This window comes from Crassostrea angulata, chromosome 8 (genome assembly GCF_025612915.1).
Source record: "Crassostrea angulata isolate pt1a10 chromosome 8, ASM2561291v2, whole genome shotgun sequence".
Classification (NCBI taxonomy): Eukaryota; Metazoa; Mollusca; class Bivalvia; order Ostreida; family Ostreidae; genus Magallana; species Magallana angulata.
This window is the reverse complement of record NC_069118.1, coordinates 6,120,826-6,138,636: the sequence shown is the minus strand read 5'-3', so window position 1 is coordinate 6,138,636 and position 17,811 is coordinate 6,120,826. Positions and strand designations below refer to the sequence as shown.

The following is a 17,811-nucleotide window of genomic DNA, read 5'->3' as shown; positions in this document are numbered from 1 at the left end:
GATTTTCTCTATATACTCTTATGTAAAAATTGATCCCCCAATTGTGGCCCCACCCTACCCCCGGGGACTATGATTTGAAGAAACGTGAATCTACACTACCTGAGGATGCTTCCATTTTAATTTGAGCTTATCTGGCCTAATAGATTTTGAGAATAAGATTTTTAAAGATTTTCTCTATAGATACCGGTATATTCCTATGTACAACTTGATTCCCCAATTGTGGCCCCACCCTACCCCCGGGGATCATGATTTGAGCAGACCTAAATTTACACTACCTGAGGATGCTTCCATTTTAATTTGAGCTTATCTGGCCAAATAGTTTTTGAGAAGAGGATTTTTAAAGATTTTCTCTATATATTCCTATTTAAAACTTGATCCCCCAATTGTGGCCCCATCCTACCTCCGGGGACCATGATTTGAACAATTTTAAATCTACACTTCCTGAGGATGCTTCCATTTAAATTTGAGCTTTTCTGGCCTAATAGATTTTGAGAATAAGATTTTTAAAGATTTTCTCCATAAATTCCTATGTACAACTTGGTCCCCCTATCGTGGCCCCACCCTACCCAAGGGGACTATGATTTGAAGAAACGTGAATCAACACTACCTGAGGATGCTTCCATTTTAATTTGAGCTTATCTGGCCTAATAGATTTTTAGAATAAGATTTATAAAGATTTTCTCTATATATATTCCTATGTAAAACTTGATCCCCCATTTGTGCCCCCACCCTACCCCCGGGGATCATGATTTGAACAGACTTAAATCTACACTTCCTGAGGATGCTTCAATTTTAATTTGAGCTTATCTGGCCAAATAGTTTTTGAGAAGAGGATTTTTAAAGATTTTCTCTATATATTCCGATGTAAAACTTGATCCCCCAACTGTGGCCCCATCCTACCCCCGGGGACCATGATTTGAACAATTTTGAATCTACACTTCCTGAGGATGCTTCCATTTAAATTTGAGCTTTTCTGGCCTGATAGTTTTTGAGAAGAAGATTTTTCAAGATTTTCTCTATATATATTCCTATGTAAAACTTGATCCCCCAATTGTAGCCCCACCCTACCCCCGAGAACCATGATTTAAACAAACGTGAATCTACTCTACCTGAGGATGCTCCCATTTAAATTTGAGCTTTTCTGGCCTGATAGTTTTTTTGAAGAAAATTTTTAAAGTTTTTCTCCATATATTCCTATGTACAACTTGATCCCCCAATTGTGGCCCCATCCTACCCCCGGGAACCATGATTTGAACAAACTTGAATCTACACTACCTGAGGATGCTCCCATTTTAATTTGAGCTTTTCTGGCCTCATAGTTTTTGAGAAGAAGATTTTTTAAGATTTTCTCTATATATTCCTATGTAAAACTTGATGCCCCTCTTGTGGCCCCTCCCTACCCCCGGGGACCATGATTTAAACTTGAATCTACACAACCTGAGGATGCCTCCACACAAGTTTAAGCTTTTCCGGCTGAATAGTTTTTGAGAAGAAGATTTTTGAAAAATACCAACAAATTTTTAATAATTCTCAATTATCTCCCCTTTAAAAAGGGCGTGGCACTTCATTTGAACAAACTTGAATCCTCTTCACCTAGTAGTGCTTTGTGCCAAATTTGGTTGAAATCTGTCCAGTGGTTCTTGAGAAGAAGATGAAAATGTGAAAAGTTAACAACGACGACAACGACAACGACGACAACGACAGACAACGGACAAATTGTGATCAGAAAAGCTCACTTGAGCCTTTGGCTCAGGTGAGCTAAAAACAGAACGTAGAATTTGACCAAAATCGTGACCATGCCTCTTCAGTTTTATCTCTTATTGACACACCTGTATATGTACACCCTTAGTTGTTTTTGTTTTGCCTTTTCTATTATCATATTTCTGTATAATATGTACATCCCTGGTTGTTGTCCCCCTCTTTTTAAATACAATGTTTAGTATATACATTCTTATTGGTTTATATTGTTGTATAATGTGAACATTCTTGGTTGTTGTTTATTCGTGAGGGTCAATTTCGTGGTCAACCGAAATTTTCCTGGTTCGTGGGGATGTTATTTCGATGGTACTAAGCGCAATTTGAATAATTAATATTAAACAACTGATTGTGTATAGGTTCGTGGGAATGTAAATTCGTGGGCAAAGGTTACCCAAAAATGCCGCGAACATTGGCCCCCCACGAACAATGATGATTCCACAGTAAACTAGGAACTGTGCCTACGTTTTGTATCCACTTTTTAAAATAAACTTTCCATAAAGTCTACAACGTCGAATGACTTTCCTTTGTCCAGAAAGCATACAACTAGTTTTGTTTTACTGCGTTTAACTGGACAGGTAAGATGTTTATCTTTAAAAACATTTGCATGAAAAAAACTGTAAACGTGTCAAATCTAGCATTCACAATATTTGGAAGCAATTTTCCGATGATATACTGTGCTATCAAATTCATATTTTCCTTTGGAAAACTATTTATTCCATAGAAATATATTTCAACCTGACACATGAGATACATCAACAACAACACTAGATACGAGCTCATTAGACAATTGTCTTTTATATATCAAAAAGGAATTATTTGAAAAATTTCTTTAGACGGGTACATATGTGTTATCCTAGCACTTTCATAACCTGTAATCTTGGCTAGCCTAAGATGCCAAACTCACAATGTTTCTCTTTTCAAAACAGAGTAACAACATGAATCGTCAACCCAGCAAAGATGTAACTTGTTTTGTCTTTGTAAGAAATATTCTTAATATGTTCCAAGCCCTCTTAAACAACTTTAGAATATTCAAAACAACTAGCAATACATCTTCGTATAAAATATTCACTGCAGGACACATAGGCATTCCATTTAAAAACATTGAATAAATAAAACAATCTTGAAATTTTAAAAATCTTTCCATCTACTCTAAGTTCTATGAACGATGAAATAAGTGTTTGTTAGTTTATTAGTTAAACATTTTATTTGATAACTTTTTTTTAAAATATATTAAAAAAAACCATTCTATGTTATGTCGTTTGGTCTTTTATGTATGATTCTCTTAATCTGAAACTTATTAACTACAAGATAAACCAATGCTACAAACAGTCAACTTAAAAGTGACAGAAAGTAAACGAAAAATTGACTAACTCGCGTAGCATTGCTATTTAGTTACCTTTCTAAATCTCTCAGTTGATATTTAGTGAAGTAGATGGTAAAGGTTCATCTTCTGTACAAACTAGGCAAAAGGTATTTTGATAAAAGTAAGATAATTTTCTCTTTTCATTCAATGCAATCTGTGATTTTAATAATCAGAAATGTATAAGACATTAGAGAGAAGTGAACTGTTATATATTCTGTAAAAAAAATTCAAACCCTGTCCATGCCATATTAATTAGCGTCCAACATTTAACGATATACCTTTAAATCAGATCTGATTCTGACAACTATATTTCTTATTAGTTCCTCAGTCTTTAAAAGTTAGGCTTCATTATCAGTGGTTATGAAGGCTCTAAACGAGGCTCTTGGGTAAAAAATATCATTTCATTTTGCCACTCAACGAGTTTTAAGATTTAAAAAAGCGTTAAACGTAAAGATAACCCATCTAAAACAACATTTTTTATTAATAGAGAAAAATATTTTAAACGATGCACGAAAGTCTAAACCATCTATGTCGTCACAACTTTAGACTTCTGGCAAATTACATCCGGCACACAAGAACCGGAACAGGTGAGTGGTGGATGACGTAATCACTGACACTTCCTAAGACGGTCCGGCGGATCTTCCCGAGTCCTCGAGTACCTGTGACAATCAGCGTGGCATTCTCTTCTCTCGCTATCTTAAGTATGGCTTCCCCTGGCTTACCACCACCAGTACGAAACTTCCCATCAATCTGTATGCAATACGTTATAATCATGAAAATTTTTGTTCATAAAAGAAGTAAGTAAAGCGTGTCTAGTGATAGGGTGTATCAAATAATTTTAGAATATATTTTTTCATAATTTAGTTCAAAACATCCGATCGATCTGCATGACAAAGAAAATTTAATTGCATTACAAATTGCTTTTAGTTTATCAAAAAATCAGTTTAATATTTCTTTAAGTTAAACATTTTCTCAAGTTGAAGTGTTGAAAAACTTGTCAGACTGAAATTTTGCAATGTGAGTTTTCAAGACGTAAAGATACATTACGACTATAAAACAAACTAGTATCGATTTTTAAAAGGAAAAGCCATTAAAATCTTTATCTTTATACGAAATGTATGCTTAGAGGATTTCAGCAGTTTGAAAGTTATGTTTCATTTCAAATGCACTTAATTGATTGTGTGCAATCTTTTTAATTCCATTTTCTATAAAAGCTTGCACCAAACGAGAGAGGTTGACGCCATGTTCAAAATGGCCGATATCATGTTTCAAGTGACACTGACACACACTTATATTTTTTCTACAGAAAGGTTTTGTTATCAATTCAATGCAAAATGTATCAACCGTGAAATCATTTACACTGTGTTTATTTCTTGTGTAAAAATATGGAAAATAATTTTCAAACATCAAAAAAATGGTTTTATCTACGAATATTGGATTATATTTAATACTATTGATAAAACACACATGACGATAATGATAATCAAAGAAGGATGTCATCATTATGAATTTCTGGGGATAGCAGCTTTATCAGGCTGACACTCGCTTCATATCACTATAATCATTTATAAATTCTGAAAGGACAGATCATTTCAAGGCTTAATACCTTGTGTAAGCTAATTGAGCACCAAGAAAGAAATATCAAATTTCATTAGATGGGATTATACATCTTCCAGTTGAATGTGTTGATAAATTGTGTAGCGACCTTTGCAAGGCTTGATTACTTCTGTGTCAGTCTTATCATTATACTCACCGGTTTTGACAAAAGAATCAATGGCAAATAACTATATTATTGTATTATTGACGGTCAGTGAATTAGTTATATCGAATTTACCGTTTCACTGCTTATCAGTGCATACCAGTTTTGACAAAAGAATGACAACTTGATATGGCCTTCATGTTATAACAGTTACTGTAGTAATCAGTGTTTCTATATAATTCTTCTACTTGGTTTACATAGAACACGTCGCGACTTCAATCACAGTTTAGCTAACGAATGTAGATCCAGTGCAATGTTAATAGCCATGACCATCGTTTAAAGCTACAATCCGGATTCCACAGAGGTAATTTTGGAATAGGATGGTGTACATTGAACTTTGATGACGAAATTGACCAATATCATAATCTAGCATGGTCGCACAGCTGTGAATTCAAAAAGGAAATTTTTCGCTACCTTTTTCGTATGCAGAAAGATTAACATATATATGATTCCATTCATCTTTTTGACACCAAGTAAATTTAAGCAACAGCAAGGAATTAAATTACACGTAAATATTTTAATTAGATTTGATTGATTACAATGTATCAATCTTTTTTGTTAATGTCAAGAACCAGTAAATTAGATTTGCAGAGAAATAATAACTTAGCTTAAATATATTATATATTGGCAAATTTTAATTACCAATTAATGTTATCTGTCTCTGGTTTTTGTTGTTGAAATTCCTTTTATCACATTGATACTTATAAAGAGAAAAAATCTGTTAACTTCCGTTGAGGAGTGCTCTTTTAGGACAAAATCTGATTATTACTCTGCATATATATTGACAGTGGAAAAAATCGAGACTAATTGACACGCATTAGAAGAAGCCATGCCTCGCTATCAGCACGCCTATAGGTTGGTTACTGCAATTAGCTGAGAGATGTTCAATTATGGTGACAAGACATCTACAGTACGATTTCATTTAATGGTCACACAATTCGCTCTCTGATCACTCTGATCAGAAGTAATCTTATGTATGATTAAAAATTTATATGCCAAAGATTCTATCAATGTGCTGAGCTATATGTGATAAATTAAACATCCTGCATATGACCATTTGCAATTAAACGTTTACAGCTTTGTGTGATAATTTTGCTGTGGTCTTACCCCATATGCTTTGACTTTTTCAGCATAGCGATCTTCCAAAAACTTCACGTTTTTCTCCAATTCATCCAAAAGTTGTCGTATAACTCCAGGACCTGGATATAACAAGATACAATGACATACATTCGACGTGTTTATTTATGTAAATACAAAAAAAATATATAGATGTTTGCTGCAATGCATTCAACGTTCGGAGAGTGTACAACGACCATCGTGTATCAATTGATGATCGTGTAGGTTTGATGATCAGAAAAACAGACAAGAAAGTGTCTAAGTGTGTAAATATAGACCACTAACGTGCACACGTGCACGTTTGGATGCAAAATTAAAATAAGAAAATGATTATCCTAAATATTATGGAAAATAGACTTTAAAGATTTAAGTTAACAGAATGCATATGATGCAAAAACTATATATAAAACAGTTTTTTTTCATATAAAGCTGCTTAGCAGGCTAGCTTTATTTCCAGTAATATATGTAGCAATCAAAATAAAAGCAACATCTTCCTATTGGGAATATTATAATTTTACATCTCGTACATGTATTAAAGGACGACAACCTTTTTTTCAGGCCCAACAAATTGATAAAAACAAAAAGTTAACATATATTCCATTTAGTGAGAAAAAACAGTTGCAATATCTTGATTTGGCGCTTTCTTGCATTAACCTGTTTTTCGTTGTTGTTGATTTTTGTGTTTTTGGTGTGTTTTTTTTTCTTTTGAAACATTTTATTTTAGAAATTCTAACACTTGACGGAATCATAATTTAGATTTAAATCCTAAGCTTCAAATGTGTGAACAGAAGTTCTTTTTCGTATAATAGCTAATAATTGATAAATTATCATACTTTAAACTAGGGTTTGTTATTCAAAATCATGTTTTTCACTAAATTGTTATCAAACATTCAATTATTTTAAAATTTAACCATGCAAAAGTAACGACTTTGTATGTCTATCGTCTAATATATTTTTATTAGAGTCAACACATGCAAATAGATATCAATATAGCAGGTAAGACACGTCCGTCTACGTGTAGCAGAAAGAAATTTTGGCAATATGCAGATACATACTTGGAACCGTGAAATCGAACGCATCCTTCTGGAGCGCCAAGGGCGACCACTCCCCTGCGACGCAAATATTTGATGTAAATTCGTGAATACTTCTTTGAAATCCATAATATTAAAACCTTCATGGAGTTTTTAGGTGAATTTGTGAATAATAAATGTCATGAAACTTTGAATTTGAAAGAAACCTTTTATCGATTTTTAAAATTAAATTCAAAAATATAAAATGAAGATACTTGATCACAGATTAACAACAAATAAGTGATTTTAAACACCTAAAATTGGAAAATCGAACAATGAGGAAAACACACTTGATAAACACACACACACACAGGGAAGAAAGAACGCGAACTTTGTGCATGTTTCCGGATTGCCAAAAAGCTGAAATGTTAGTGCAACACAAATCTAGAATTTTTAATCAAAGCGTGTTTTTATATCAATAGATATAAAGATGCATCTACCAAAAATAATTTTTATTTTGATAAGGAAACAAAATCGATTTTTAGATTGGTTACCGCTAAAACAACATTAAAACAGGAAAGAAAGAACAGTCAAACGTTTTTGTGATAGAAATTAATACTTATTTCTTCTCCGTTATTCTGCACAGCTGATTTTCAAAAACGCAAAAAACAACAAAAGGATTTGAAACAATGTTCAAATATGTTTGTGATGGTAGCAAAAATCCGTTATTATTTATAAAAAAAAAAAAAAAATCAAAAACAAGCTCTATGCATTGGTTATATTATAAAATTCGTCGTGTTTTCATAATAAATACAAAAATAGATGGGTTTTTTTCAGTATACAGTATGAATAGCTAAATCTGAAAAAAAAAAATACACGAGAACAATTTAAACGTAGTGTTCCTGCGACAATTTTCATCATCGTCGTCGTCGTTGTCGTTACTAAAAATTCCTTACTTTGCTCAAGTACTTAATTCAGCGAATCCACTGTTTAGCATCAAATCTAGAGAATATAAAATCGCGATCACTAACAATTTAATATAGTTCAAAACTGTCTTAAAAATTCCGCGAGGGTTGCTTCTCCCAAGTTCACGCGGAAATTATTTCCTTGCTTTTCATTAGGAATCTACAGCATTTAATTTCAATCGATTCATCACATTTACTGAAGAGTCTCTTTTACGCTTTCCATTTCCATTAATATTGTACTAACACTTGCCAATACACAACGTTAATGCCTTATTATCACAAACGGCTTGAACATTAATAATTCATTTGTTTCTGGAAATATGTTCACGTGTTATTTTGTTCAGTGAGACGTTATCCAACAGAAAATTATCGATGCTCATCTGCACATACAACATTAATGCGTCCATGTCTATTTATAAAACACGTGTATTCGCCAGTTGAAAACAACTTTATTTGAATCTATTTTTTATAATTGCAAAATAAGTTGAAACGTCGAGAGCTCAACTGTTTCATGGATGCACCCTTGTAATGATTGCTAATCTTTCAACGTTCTAATTTCAAAAACTCGTGAATACGTTTCATTGAGTTGTGTGTTTGCTTAATTAGTTTGTACTTATATTTTTCATTTCGACTATTTGATGTTTATTAAAGAATTTAAGCCACAGCCCCGTGTGTTTGCTATAGCAAGCTTTTAACAATATCTTAACAGAGCTTTATGACCACAGAAAGACTGTTTGCAAAGAACTGCGTTTTTAAATCTCAAAATAATTGTGATACAAGAGAGTTGCAAAAAAAAAATGAAAATAATACACAATATTATGATAACGATTGAAGTGCTAATCGATTACCATTGTATCGGTATCTAAGAGTAAAAATTAAGATCAAAGAGCATTGCTTATAATTAAAATGTGTTCTCTCCTTTTTTTGGTTCTTGAAATAAATATTATATTGATCTGAAGTGGGTTTTTATCAACGCTCTTTCTCGTAAGATTCAACACCATTTTTAAATTTTCAGCGAAATGTAGTTATTTATACGATTGATGAACTTTGATTGTTTTTCATTAAGATGATCACAGCAAAAGTCTTGGGGCGGCATCATATCAGAAAGCTGCTGTGAATGAATTGCCTATCAATTTCCTCGACAAATTACATCTAGTCTATTTCGGGATTTATGATTATGAGACGAGCTCCATCATGTAGGTGTTTGTGATATCTGATGTTATAAATGTTATGTTACACTAGAGCCTTGTAGAAGTACGTAAAGATTATTTATACATGATGTGCTGCATAAAACCTCGCGACTATCACAGTAAATTAACGGTTTGGATCGAATTCACCAAAAAAAAATAAAGCCATGTTGTAAAAAAGTGTGTTAAATATCTGACAAAAATTAGATTTGATATTCTCAATTTCCTCTGTTCATTTTGACTTACTTGCCAATGAGAAATCGTAAGACTCTGGAATGTGAATAAGGACAATGACGTCATCGTTGCGTCTGATTTTTTCCAAGTACCCTGTAAAAATGCAAGACATTATTTGAAGTTGCAAATTTGATCGGTTTGAAATTATGAATTGGTTTATCAAAGAACCGCACGCGAAATTTGCAATACAATATCCTGAAAAAAACAAAAAGAACACGTTGATTGATTTTTCGGTTAAAGCAAGGAAACCAAAAAACTGACGTTACAAGTTTAATTATAAGAATTAGCTGCTGTTTCTTGATGTGTCAGAGTTGTAGACTTGCATTTAATTTCCAAACCAAGACGTAATACTCGAAGGCAACATCCGGGGAATGTTCTTGCAACATAGAATGACAATATAACGGAAGACATATACCGCATCTCGTACACTGCTTACAACCATGTGGGGATTGTCGAAAGAAAACACACGACTCGATACAAGACAAAAATCGTTAACGCGGAAATCTCTAGGTACTTGTTACAAGGTTCGGAGAAATTTGATGTCCCCTCTGATCTCTGATTTCTTCACTCGTCTAATTAAAAAGAATGTGAAAGTGGATATTGACGGATATTGTAGACAAAATGCGCTGATCATACAAAAAATTTCGACTTAAGCTTGTTCAATATATTGATGCATGTTTACCGAGAACGGGAAGAAAACTGAGCTGTTTTATAATCTCTCAAAGAATGAATTTATGAATTGGGAACGTTTTACATTAAATGTTTGTTGATCAATACGTTGTGTGGCTCACATTCTCTGATGAGTGCACCGTGTGCCTCCCGAGTTAATCTAGTTAAACTGCATCAGCTCAAGTCTTATCTTAACAGCAACACACCTTAACTTGAGTACATGTGAATCAGCATACTGTACAGCCACGGTTTTCAATGTTTCATTTTCAAATTGAAAAAACGTTTCTAAATTTTTTTTTTCAATGTCTCGTCCCAATCCTTGAAATTTGTTTTTCAAGTCATTTTGTTATCACATTGAAATTGTGTGCATTATAATTACGGCGATTAGTTGCATCAAAATGAAAAAAATATTTTGAATTGTTTTCCAATGAAATATACTTAAGGAGTAAATAAAACTGTACTCACAATCAAAAGCTTTTTCAGCATATTCACTGTTATCTATCGCTACAGCTACGACCCGGGATGGTTTGGAACTTGGTTTAGATTCTGTTGCCATGGTCAATACAGTCTATTCCTCAACTGAGCGACTTTTCCTGGCAAGAAAGAATCCCTTCGTGAAATAAAGCTAATAAGGGATAAAAAAGAAGACGAACAGTTTTTTGTGTATTTCTCCAGAAGCCAACAACTCAATGAGTTGTCTATCACAGCAACGTCTTGAATCAAAAGTGAAAACCTTCACACATTGATTTTTCTGACAAACATTTAAAGACGCAGAATTAATGCAAGCAGAAACGCCAAAAGTCAATTAATTGTTGACTGTCTTATCTTCATTACCATCTTCTGCAATTAGGAACAACTCTACGACAAAGCAACTGGAAAGTAAACCGACTTTATGGTTTTTTGCTACCAGAGCGATCGTTGAGCAAGTTCTTGACTGGAGAGAGCTCTGGGTCCAACCACTGGTATTTTACATATAAACCCTATAGATTTTATCGCCCTTTCCCACTGTGGAGATAAAAAGCGCGCGAGAATTCACAGAAGTACTATGAAATTCCCTATAACATTAAGTTTTCTCTCCCTAGGATTGTTGTATTATTAATTCAACGCACGCCAGTGGTTCGCTACATTTACAGCCGTGGCCAATGCGAGAGTATGTATTGATAACTTTTTCAACATTAAGGTCGAAACAGGGTCTATCGTGGTCGACTGTTGCTTCATAATTCTGTCTATATGCGAAACTGATGAATTATCCATAGATTGTAATGTATTTCATTGTCACAATGCATGCAACTTCGTATTTTATTCCTCTGATGGGTTTTAAGATTTTATTTTGATACAAACTGTCAAATTACATGAAATATTGTTGATTTATAAGTGATATAAAAATTACAATAATTTATTGTGCAAATCATTTGAAATGGCTGTCGATTAAAAGTAATTGTGTCATCCATCGAAACACCCAACCATCTCATTGAAAAATTAAAATTCGATTGTATTTCAAATCTAATTTTATGATAGAAAAGCACAAGGTTTCACAGCAAACTCTTAATGTTTTGATTGAAATATACCTTATCAAACAACAACAAAATTTTAACACCTACAAGGCCAAGAAAATGAACAACAAATAATAAAAGTATGCGTAACTTTCTTCTTGGCGACATTACTATATAATAATAGCTTTCTCAGTCAAACCTTCGGTCAAAAATTATTCTGATTTCAATATCGTTCTCTAGACAGAGCATCAGTACATTTGTGATAACCCTAGCTTAAATACCAAAAAAATACATATTGTAGTCACAGTGTATTGACTTTTACGGTTAACAGCCGTATTTAGATGAATTTGAATTATACATTGTATTACCACAAATGACGCACAAGGACACGGACAAACATGAGGAAACATGCTTGCAGGAGTTGGAGAGGGATCGGTGATTGATCTGAAGGTCTTTTGTAACCTTTGGTAATTTGTCTTAGAGCTACACATCGATCTCTTTGTTCCGGGGTACCGAAATATATTTTCTGATACTGTGAAGTTTATTGATAGTGTACTCTTTGCACAGTGGAACAGCAGAATTGATTGGATGACGACGGTCAACGAAAATTTCTCGCGAATTTAGTCAACCTTAAAATTGATCACTCACAAAAATTATTATATAGCCCATCTCGAATAAGAATTTTAATTCAAATGATTTCAAATCAAAATAAAATAAACTTTTAAAATTCAATTTAGTTGCGTTTAAAGGTAAGTACAGGCATTGTAGTTTTGTTCCTATTTATTATCATAAAACCCTTATCAATTTGATTTTAGAATAACATTATTAAATGAAAATAAATTAGTTATCAAAGATGTAAATTAGAAATAACACCCTTACCTGATTGTTTCTGATCTGTCCTGGTTGTCGAAAACTAAACCGAGTACTTTAATTTCCAATCGAACACTTAGTCTTTACCCATGTACTGTTTAGAAGTCATGGTGTTAACCACTGAAGGTTTGGATACAAGGTATTGATCAACAAGCAATCTGTCAAGGAAATAATAAGAGGGGACTGGCTAACTCCCAATTACTTCTGATAATTATGTAAAAACTGATTAAGAATTCAGGTGTTGCCAGCTGCAGCAGCGCATTCCGATATTATAACGAAAGTAGATTTAAAGTATCCTCCGATCAGCAGCTCCTACAGATAGTTCATCGCTGTCTTCTCGGCAATAAAGCCATGTGTTCTAAGAGAATATCATGTTGGTAAGAGAGGCTGCATTCGCCATTAATCTGTCAAAACGCATCAAAAGCCCTTCAGAGGACAGCTTATGTCAGGGTTCTGTTTGTTTTTGGTTTTTTGTCTTTGAGGTTTTTACAAGGTATCGGTTCCACTAACACTCTTTTGAGAGGTTTCTACTGTAAAAGTTTAATTTTAAGGAACAGTTTTTTTTTTTTGGTGCTTCTTTTGATTGTTATATTACCGAAACACTTCGGTTGTTGTCTCTTTTCATTACCTGATTGGCGTTTAAAATGGGACAACAAAAAATGTACAGAAAAAGTTTCTGGCGTTATGTTACCGCTACCGATTACGTATAGATAATTTTACATCACACGGCACTCTGTTAATAGAAATCAAGCGACAAGTGGCGAGACGAGAGCATGATTAAAAGAAAGAGTTGCTGATTTGGAAATTGTCTGCCTCTAATATTGATCTCTCGAAATGCAATTATTGTCTAACAATGCCTTCTGACAATCGAAGTCAAGTAGAGATTAGATTACTGTAAAGGATCAGAGGATGCATAAGTTTTGTACATCGCTACCATACCGGTAAAATGATTTAACTACCTGTACAAGTGTATAGATCCCTACCGTACGGATGCAAACGTTTAGATGAAAAGTATGCATTGCTCCTGTAATGGTACAGCTTATATATTAAGTTACAAATTTACATTGCTTCGGTAGAAAGGTTACAGTACGATAAATGTAGCAGAGGATAGCTACAGGTACATATTGCTTTAATAGAGACTAGATAACCGTATAGGTACAAGAATGTAGCAACAGGTTAACATTGCTACAACAGGGACGAGATACCGATACAGACATAGAACAGGTTAACATTGTTACAACAGGGACGAGATACCGATACAGACATAGAACAGGTTAGGTTATAAAATGCTACAGACGAGAAGCTCGGAGGCAATTGATTTGTCTTATCTTATCTACCCTTAGAAAACGATTGTTCTGAAATTTAGACAAGTCGAATTAGAAAGTTATACCTAAAAATGAGGTACCCATAAAAGGTCGATAAACTGTTAATTAATGCTCCATACGTCAAAGAAGGGACATTTTTTCTTGAAGCTTGATTAGCTGGAGAATCAAACGGACATCGATCATAAAAATACACTTTATCATAATGCTATATTTGGTATCCTTTTAAATTAATTAAATACAGCTTTGGTAGAAATGTAAAATCACCATCTCTTTGAAAAATTGAAAGCTGAAATAGCAATAAAGTATCCATTGACAGAATAACAAAATTACGGGAAATCGATCGAGGGAATGGATGTCTCGGTGGTCACTTAACCGGCTTAACCAGGTTTCCAGACTCCGGTTGTCATTTTACATAAATCACATTTTCATCCGAAGGATTTCAGTTTCCAATAACATATTTTGAACGAGGCTAAATATTGCTAATAAAACAGACACGTAGCATCGTTTTTAAAGTTGGGGGGGGGGGGGGGCAGACTTATCCAAAAAATCTTGACAAGCAAAATAAAAAAAAAAAAGGCAAATAACACTTTCCTTAAATCTTCAAAATCCTAATCCGTGTGTGTATGTGGGGGGGGGGGGGGGGGGGGGGGGCTGGCGTAGTATATCTATACTTATAAATAAAGGCATTTTGCAAATAAACTATAAAACGCCTGCACCAGAGTACTTGCTTACACCTTTGGTATTTCAACACATGCGTGATGCTGTCCGTAAGGTATAATTGAATTTTAACTGATAAGTTATTATTGTGAAATTAATCAAAAACCTACTTTCATTTTCGATAAACAAGCCCGAAATAGCAAAAATGAGAGTAAGGTGGTGGACACGCTTTGGCGGATCCAAGTCAGGAATAGTTTGCATCATAATATATAATTGCAATGAAATATTATTGAATGATAACGTAAAGAGTGAATATATTTACTGTGAGCCCATTTAGAGAATACATTAAAGTTAAGATTTGACAAACGTTGAATAAATAAAATGAGTCAATTCGTTTCTTTAGTGGGCGATTTTAGTTTTGATACCCATTCGCTTGAGAACTTTCCAGAACGGGGTAACCAAGAACGCGAATGGACTAATTGACGAAAAGTGTAGGACGGGTTCATCATGCATCGCGGGCAGATACCTTGGATCGGACTTCTATTAATACAAAATTTAATAAATAAAATGGAACAATTAATGCGATTTTAGTATTAATGAAAAGAACTTTCCAGAACAGGTTGCCCAGAAACGGGTTGACTAATTGACATCATGGCCCTATATATAGGGCGAGTTAACATGTCGGCCAGGTACTTTAGACCTGACAAGTTTGGTTAAAAATATGTATGCAAATGGATAATAATGCATAACCTAACGTGTTTTAATTTAATTTTATACTTTTTTATATCACGACAGATGTAAACCTTGGTTAGGTAAACCTAAGACATAAATTTGTTGAAAAGATTATTGTATTCTACGTAAATGTTTAATTATTATTAGGGATGCCCCCCCCACCCCCCCCCCCCCCCCCCCCCCCCACCAAAGATCGTTTTTTAAAAACAGCCTTTTTATCTGAAGTTCTGATTTTTTATCCCCGTCCGTTCCTCTAAATCTGCAATGCAGTTTGGTTTTTTTATTTCAATTTTAAAGAAAAATGGGACAAAGATAATACTAAAAAGGAACAAAAATATGATTCAACATATCAAGCATTATATGATGATAATGTGTATATAAAGTGTTAGATCCAGCGATTGCGCGGGGTATCATCTAGTAACTTCAATTTTAATCCTAATTTCCTAATTTTCATTTCAGTTTTTACATCCTCCAAAAAAGGGGGGGGGGGGGGGCAACTCCATGGTAATGAATTTTAAAAATTTTTTTGATTTTTTTGCTGTGAGAAAAAGTGGGGGGCCAGCCCCCCCCCCCCCCCCCCCCCCCGGCCCCCCTGATGCTACGTGCCTGTAAAAAGAAAATTATATCGTAATGATTCCTAATTAATACATATTCCTCTATCAACAGAGTAACATGAATATTGTTGATTCTTTGGAATCGAAATTAACTATCTAAAAGGGTTTTTTTTTATTTTCATTAAATACATTGATATAATTTGGAAAATGCTATTGATTTTAATGTTAAAAATTGCTATCATGTGCATGTTTACGTTGTAAATATACAAAACACATTGCACTGTTATTTCAAAACATAATGATATTGATTATTGATCGTGGAGGATATTCAAATTACATGCATATGAATAGAGACGAAACACATTTTGCAATAGAGGGACAATAGCGACCCTTGCTGCATGGTTACTTTGGATGAATTAATCATTTGAAGGTCGCCTTAACAGTTGTTGAATCTCATTGAATAACAGCCCTCGACAGACAGCCAACACAGATTACAGTACATATTTCTTCCTTCACATTTGATTGATTTATTGTCCTTCGTTGTAACAGTATAATTCGTCTCATTTCCGCAGGAAGTTTGGAAATTACCGATACTTTTAATTAATGGTGTAATCAAAAATGAATACAGTATGAACTTAGCATTTATAAAAAGTGCATGATTATATCCCAAGGGTCTATTTTTGTTCTATTTTGATTTGATTTTCAAACAGAACTCACTGAGAGTATGAAAATGATTTTTTATTAGTTTACTCGCCAAGAGTTGTCGATCCTGGTGTAACAACATATTTTTTATAAGCTCACCCGTGCGGAGGCTTTTCAATCTAATCCAATTTTTCTAACCACCTGGCAGATAACCTAACACCTTCGTCTTTCACATTTGATTGATTTATTATTCTCCATAATTTCAGAATATTGCATCCCATTTCCGCAGGAAGTATGGAAATGAATTTATCAAAATGTTTATGATGAGAGGGAATTACAAGGACGGGTGTAACTTGCGTTTCCGGAAAATAACATTAGTGATTTTATCCTAGAATACTATTTTTTAGTCTTATTTTGGATTTTCAAATAAAATTCACCAAGAATATGTTAGTAATTAATTCATTTAAGTGACATGTGTTATTCCAATAATTTATACATGGATATATGTACAAGATAGATGACTTGAACACCCAGTCCACGCGTCATTGTATTTATGTTCCGATGAACAACAAATTTATTTTAAAACTTCATTTATTACCAGTATATGTTATTCTTTCTCGCATCTTTCAATTTTTAAAGTAAATAAAACAATCAATACTTCATTGTTTGTAACATTATTTGTTATTCATTTTTTGTAAACTCATCTTATCTGAAGGTTCAAGTGAGCTGTTGCCCCGCCATCGCCCGTTTGTAATCTGTTCAAATTATTGATTTCAGAGAGTCACTGGAAAATTTTAACCAAACCAAATCCAATATTGTTAAGGGGGGTAAAAATATAACTTTCAAAATAGGGTTGAGGTCTTTAAAATTCGTTACAAAAAAACCCACTACACCAGTTATGCCAATATATAATGAACAGTCAAATATATAAGAAAATGCATTTAAAGAACTAGTTACATGTAGTTGTTTTATCATACTCTGCAAGCACCCTTATGAAACGTGCGTCCTTCAAATCGTGAAACCAACGAAAGGAAGGAAGAAATGTTCCGCAGCAAAAAAATAGATCACATCTTTCCAAATGATTTTTTTTAAGATAGACTTTCTACATTTTGTGTTTTCAAAATAATCAAATCATTTTAACACAAATTGCAAAGGTTTAATTTTAAAAAGTGTACACTATCTCCCGATCCAGCACTTCCCTATCCTTCAGTTCAGTGCTTTATAAGATGAATGTAGAAAGAGCTACAAGAACTCGCTTAAGAACAGATTCATTTACTCAGGTGAGTAGTGTCACCCACGAGACTAGCATTATTTTAGATATCGAAATGTTGCAAAACGTGATCTAGACTGCAATATATGTAAAGGAACATTATGTATTGGTTGTTCAATGCGTTTGTCACTTTGGTTTAAAAAAAAGAAGTTTCTGTTCACAGTGACTAATCCTGGGAGTTATTCCTAGTTTGATTAGTTTTCAGAA

At 33.7% G+C, this 17,811-nt stretch overlaps 1 protein-coding gene across 6 annotated transcripts; it reads right to left on the bottom strand.

Annotated features, from left to right (window-relative positions):
* Nucleotides 1–3,584: 3,584 nt before the first annotated feature.
* Nucleotides 3,585–12,764, bottom strand: LOC128160529 (putative universal stress protein SAUSA300_1656). Of its 6 annotated transcripts, none has more exons than XM_052823864.1 (7): nt 12,434–12,764; nt 10,527–10,686; nt 9,405–9,485; nt 7,626–7,652; nt 7,052–7,105; nt 5,988–6,079; nt 3,585–3,871 (listed from the first exon to the last, which is right to left on the bottom strand). In XM_052823864.1, the coding sequence occupies exons 2-7, from the start codon at nt 10,615–10,617 to the stop codon at nt 3,680–3,682; spliced, it is 537 nt and encodes a 178-aa protein (XP_052679824.1). In that variant the 5' UTR covers nt 10,618–10,686; nt 12,434–12,764; the 3' UTR covers nt 3,585–3,679. The 6 variants fall into 6 exon arrangements, with proteins under 6 accessions (XP_052679824.1, XP_052679823.1, XP_052679825.1 ...); XM_052823863.1 differs by having other exon boundaries at nt 10,527–10,654; nt 12,434–12,762; XM_052823865.1 differs by lacking the exon at nt 12,434–12,764 and adding an exon at nt 10,896–11,107 and having other exon boundaries at nt 10,527–10,654.
* Between the last annotated feature and the right edge of the window lie 5,047 nt (nt 12,765–17,811).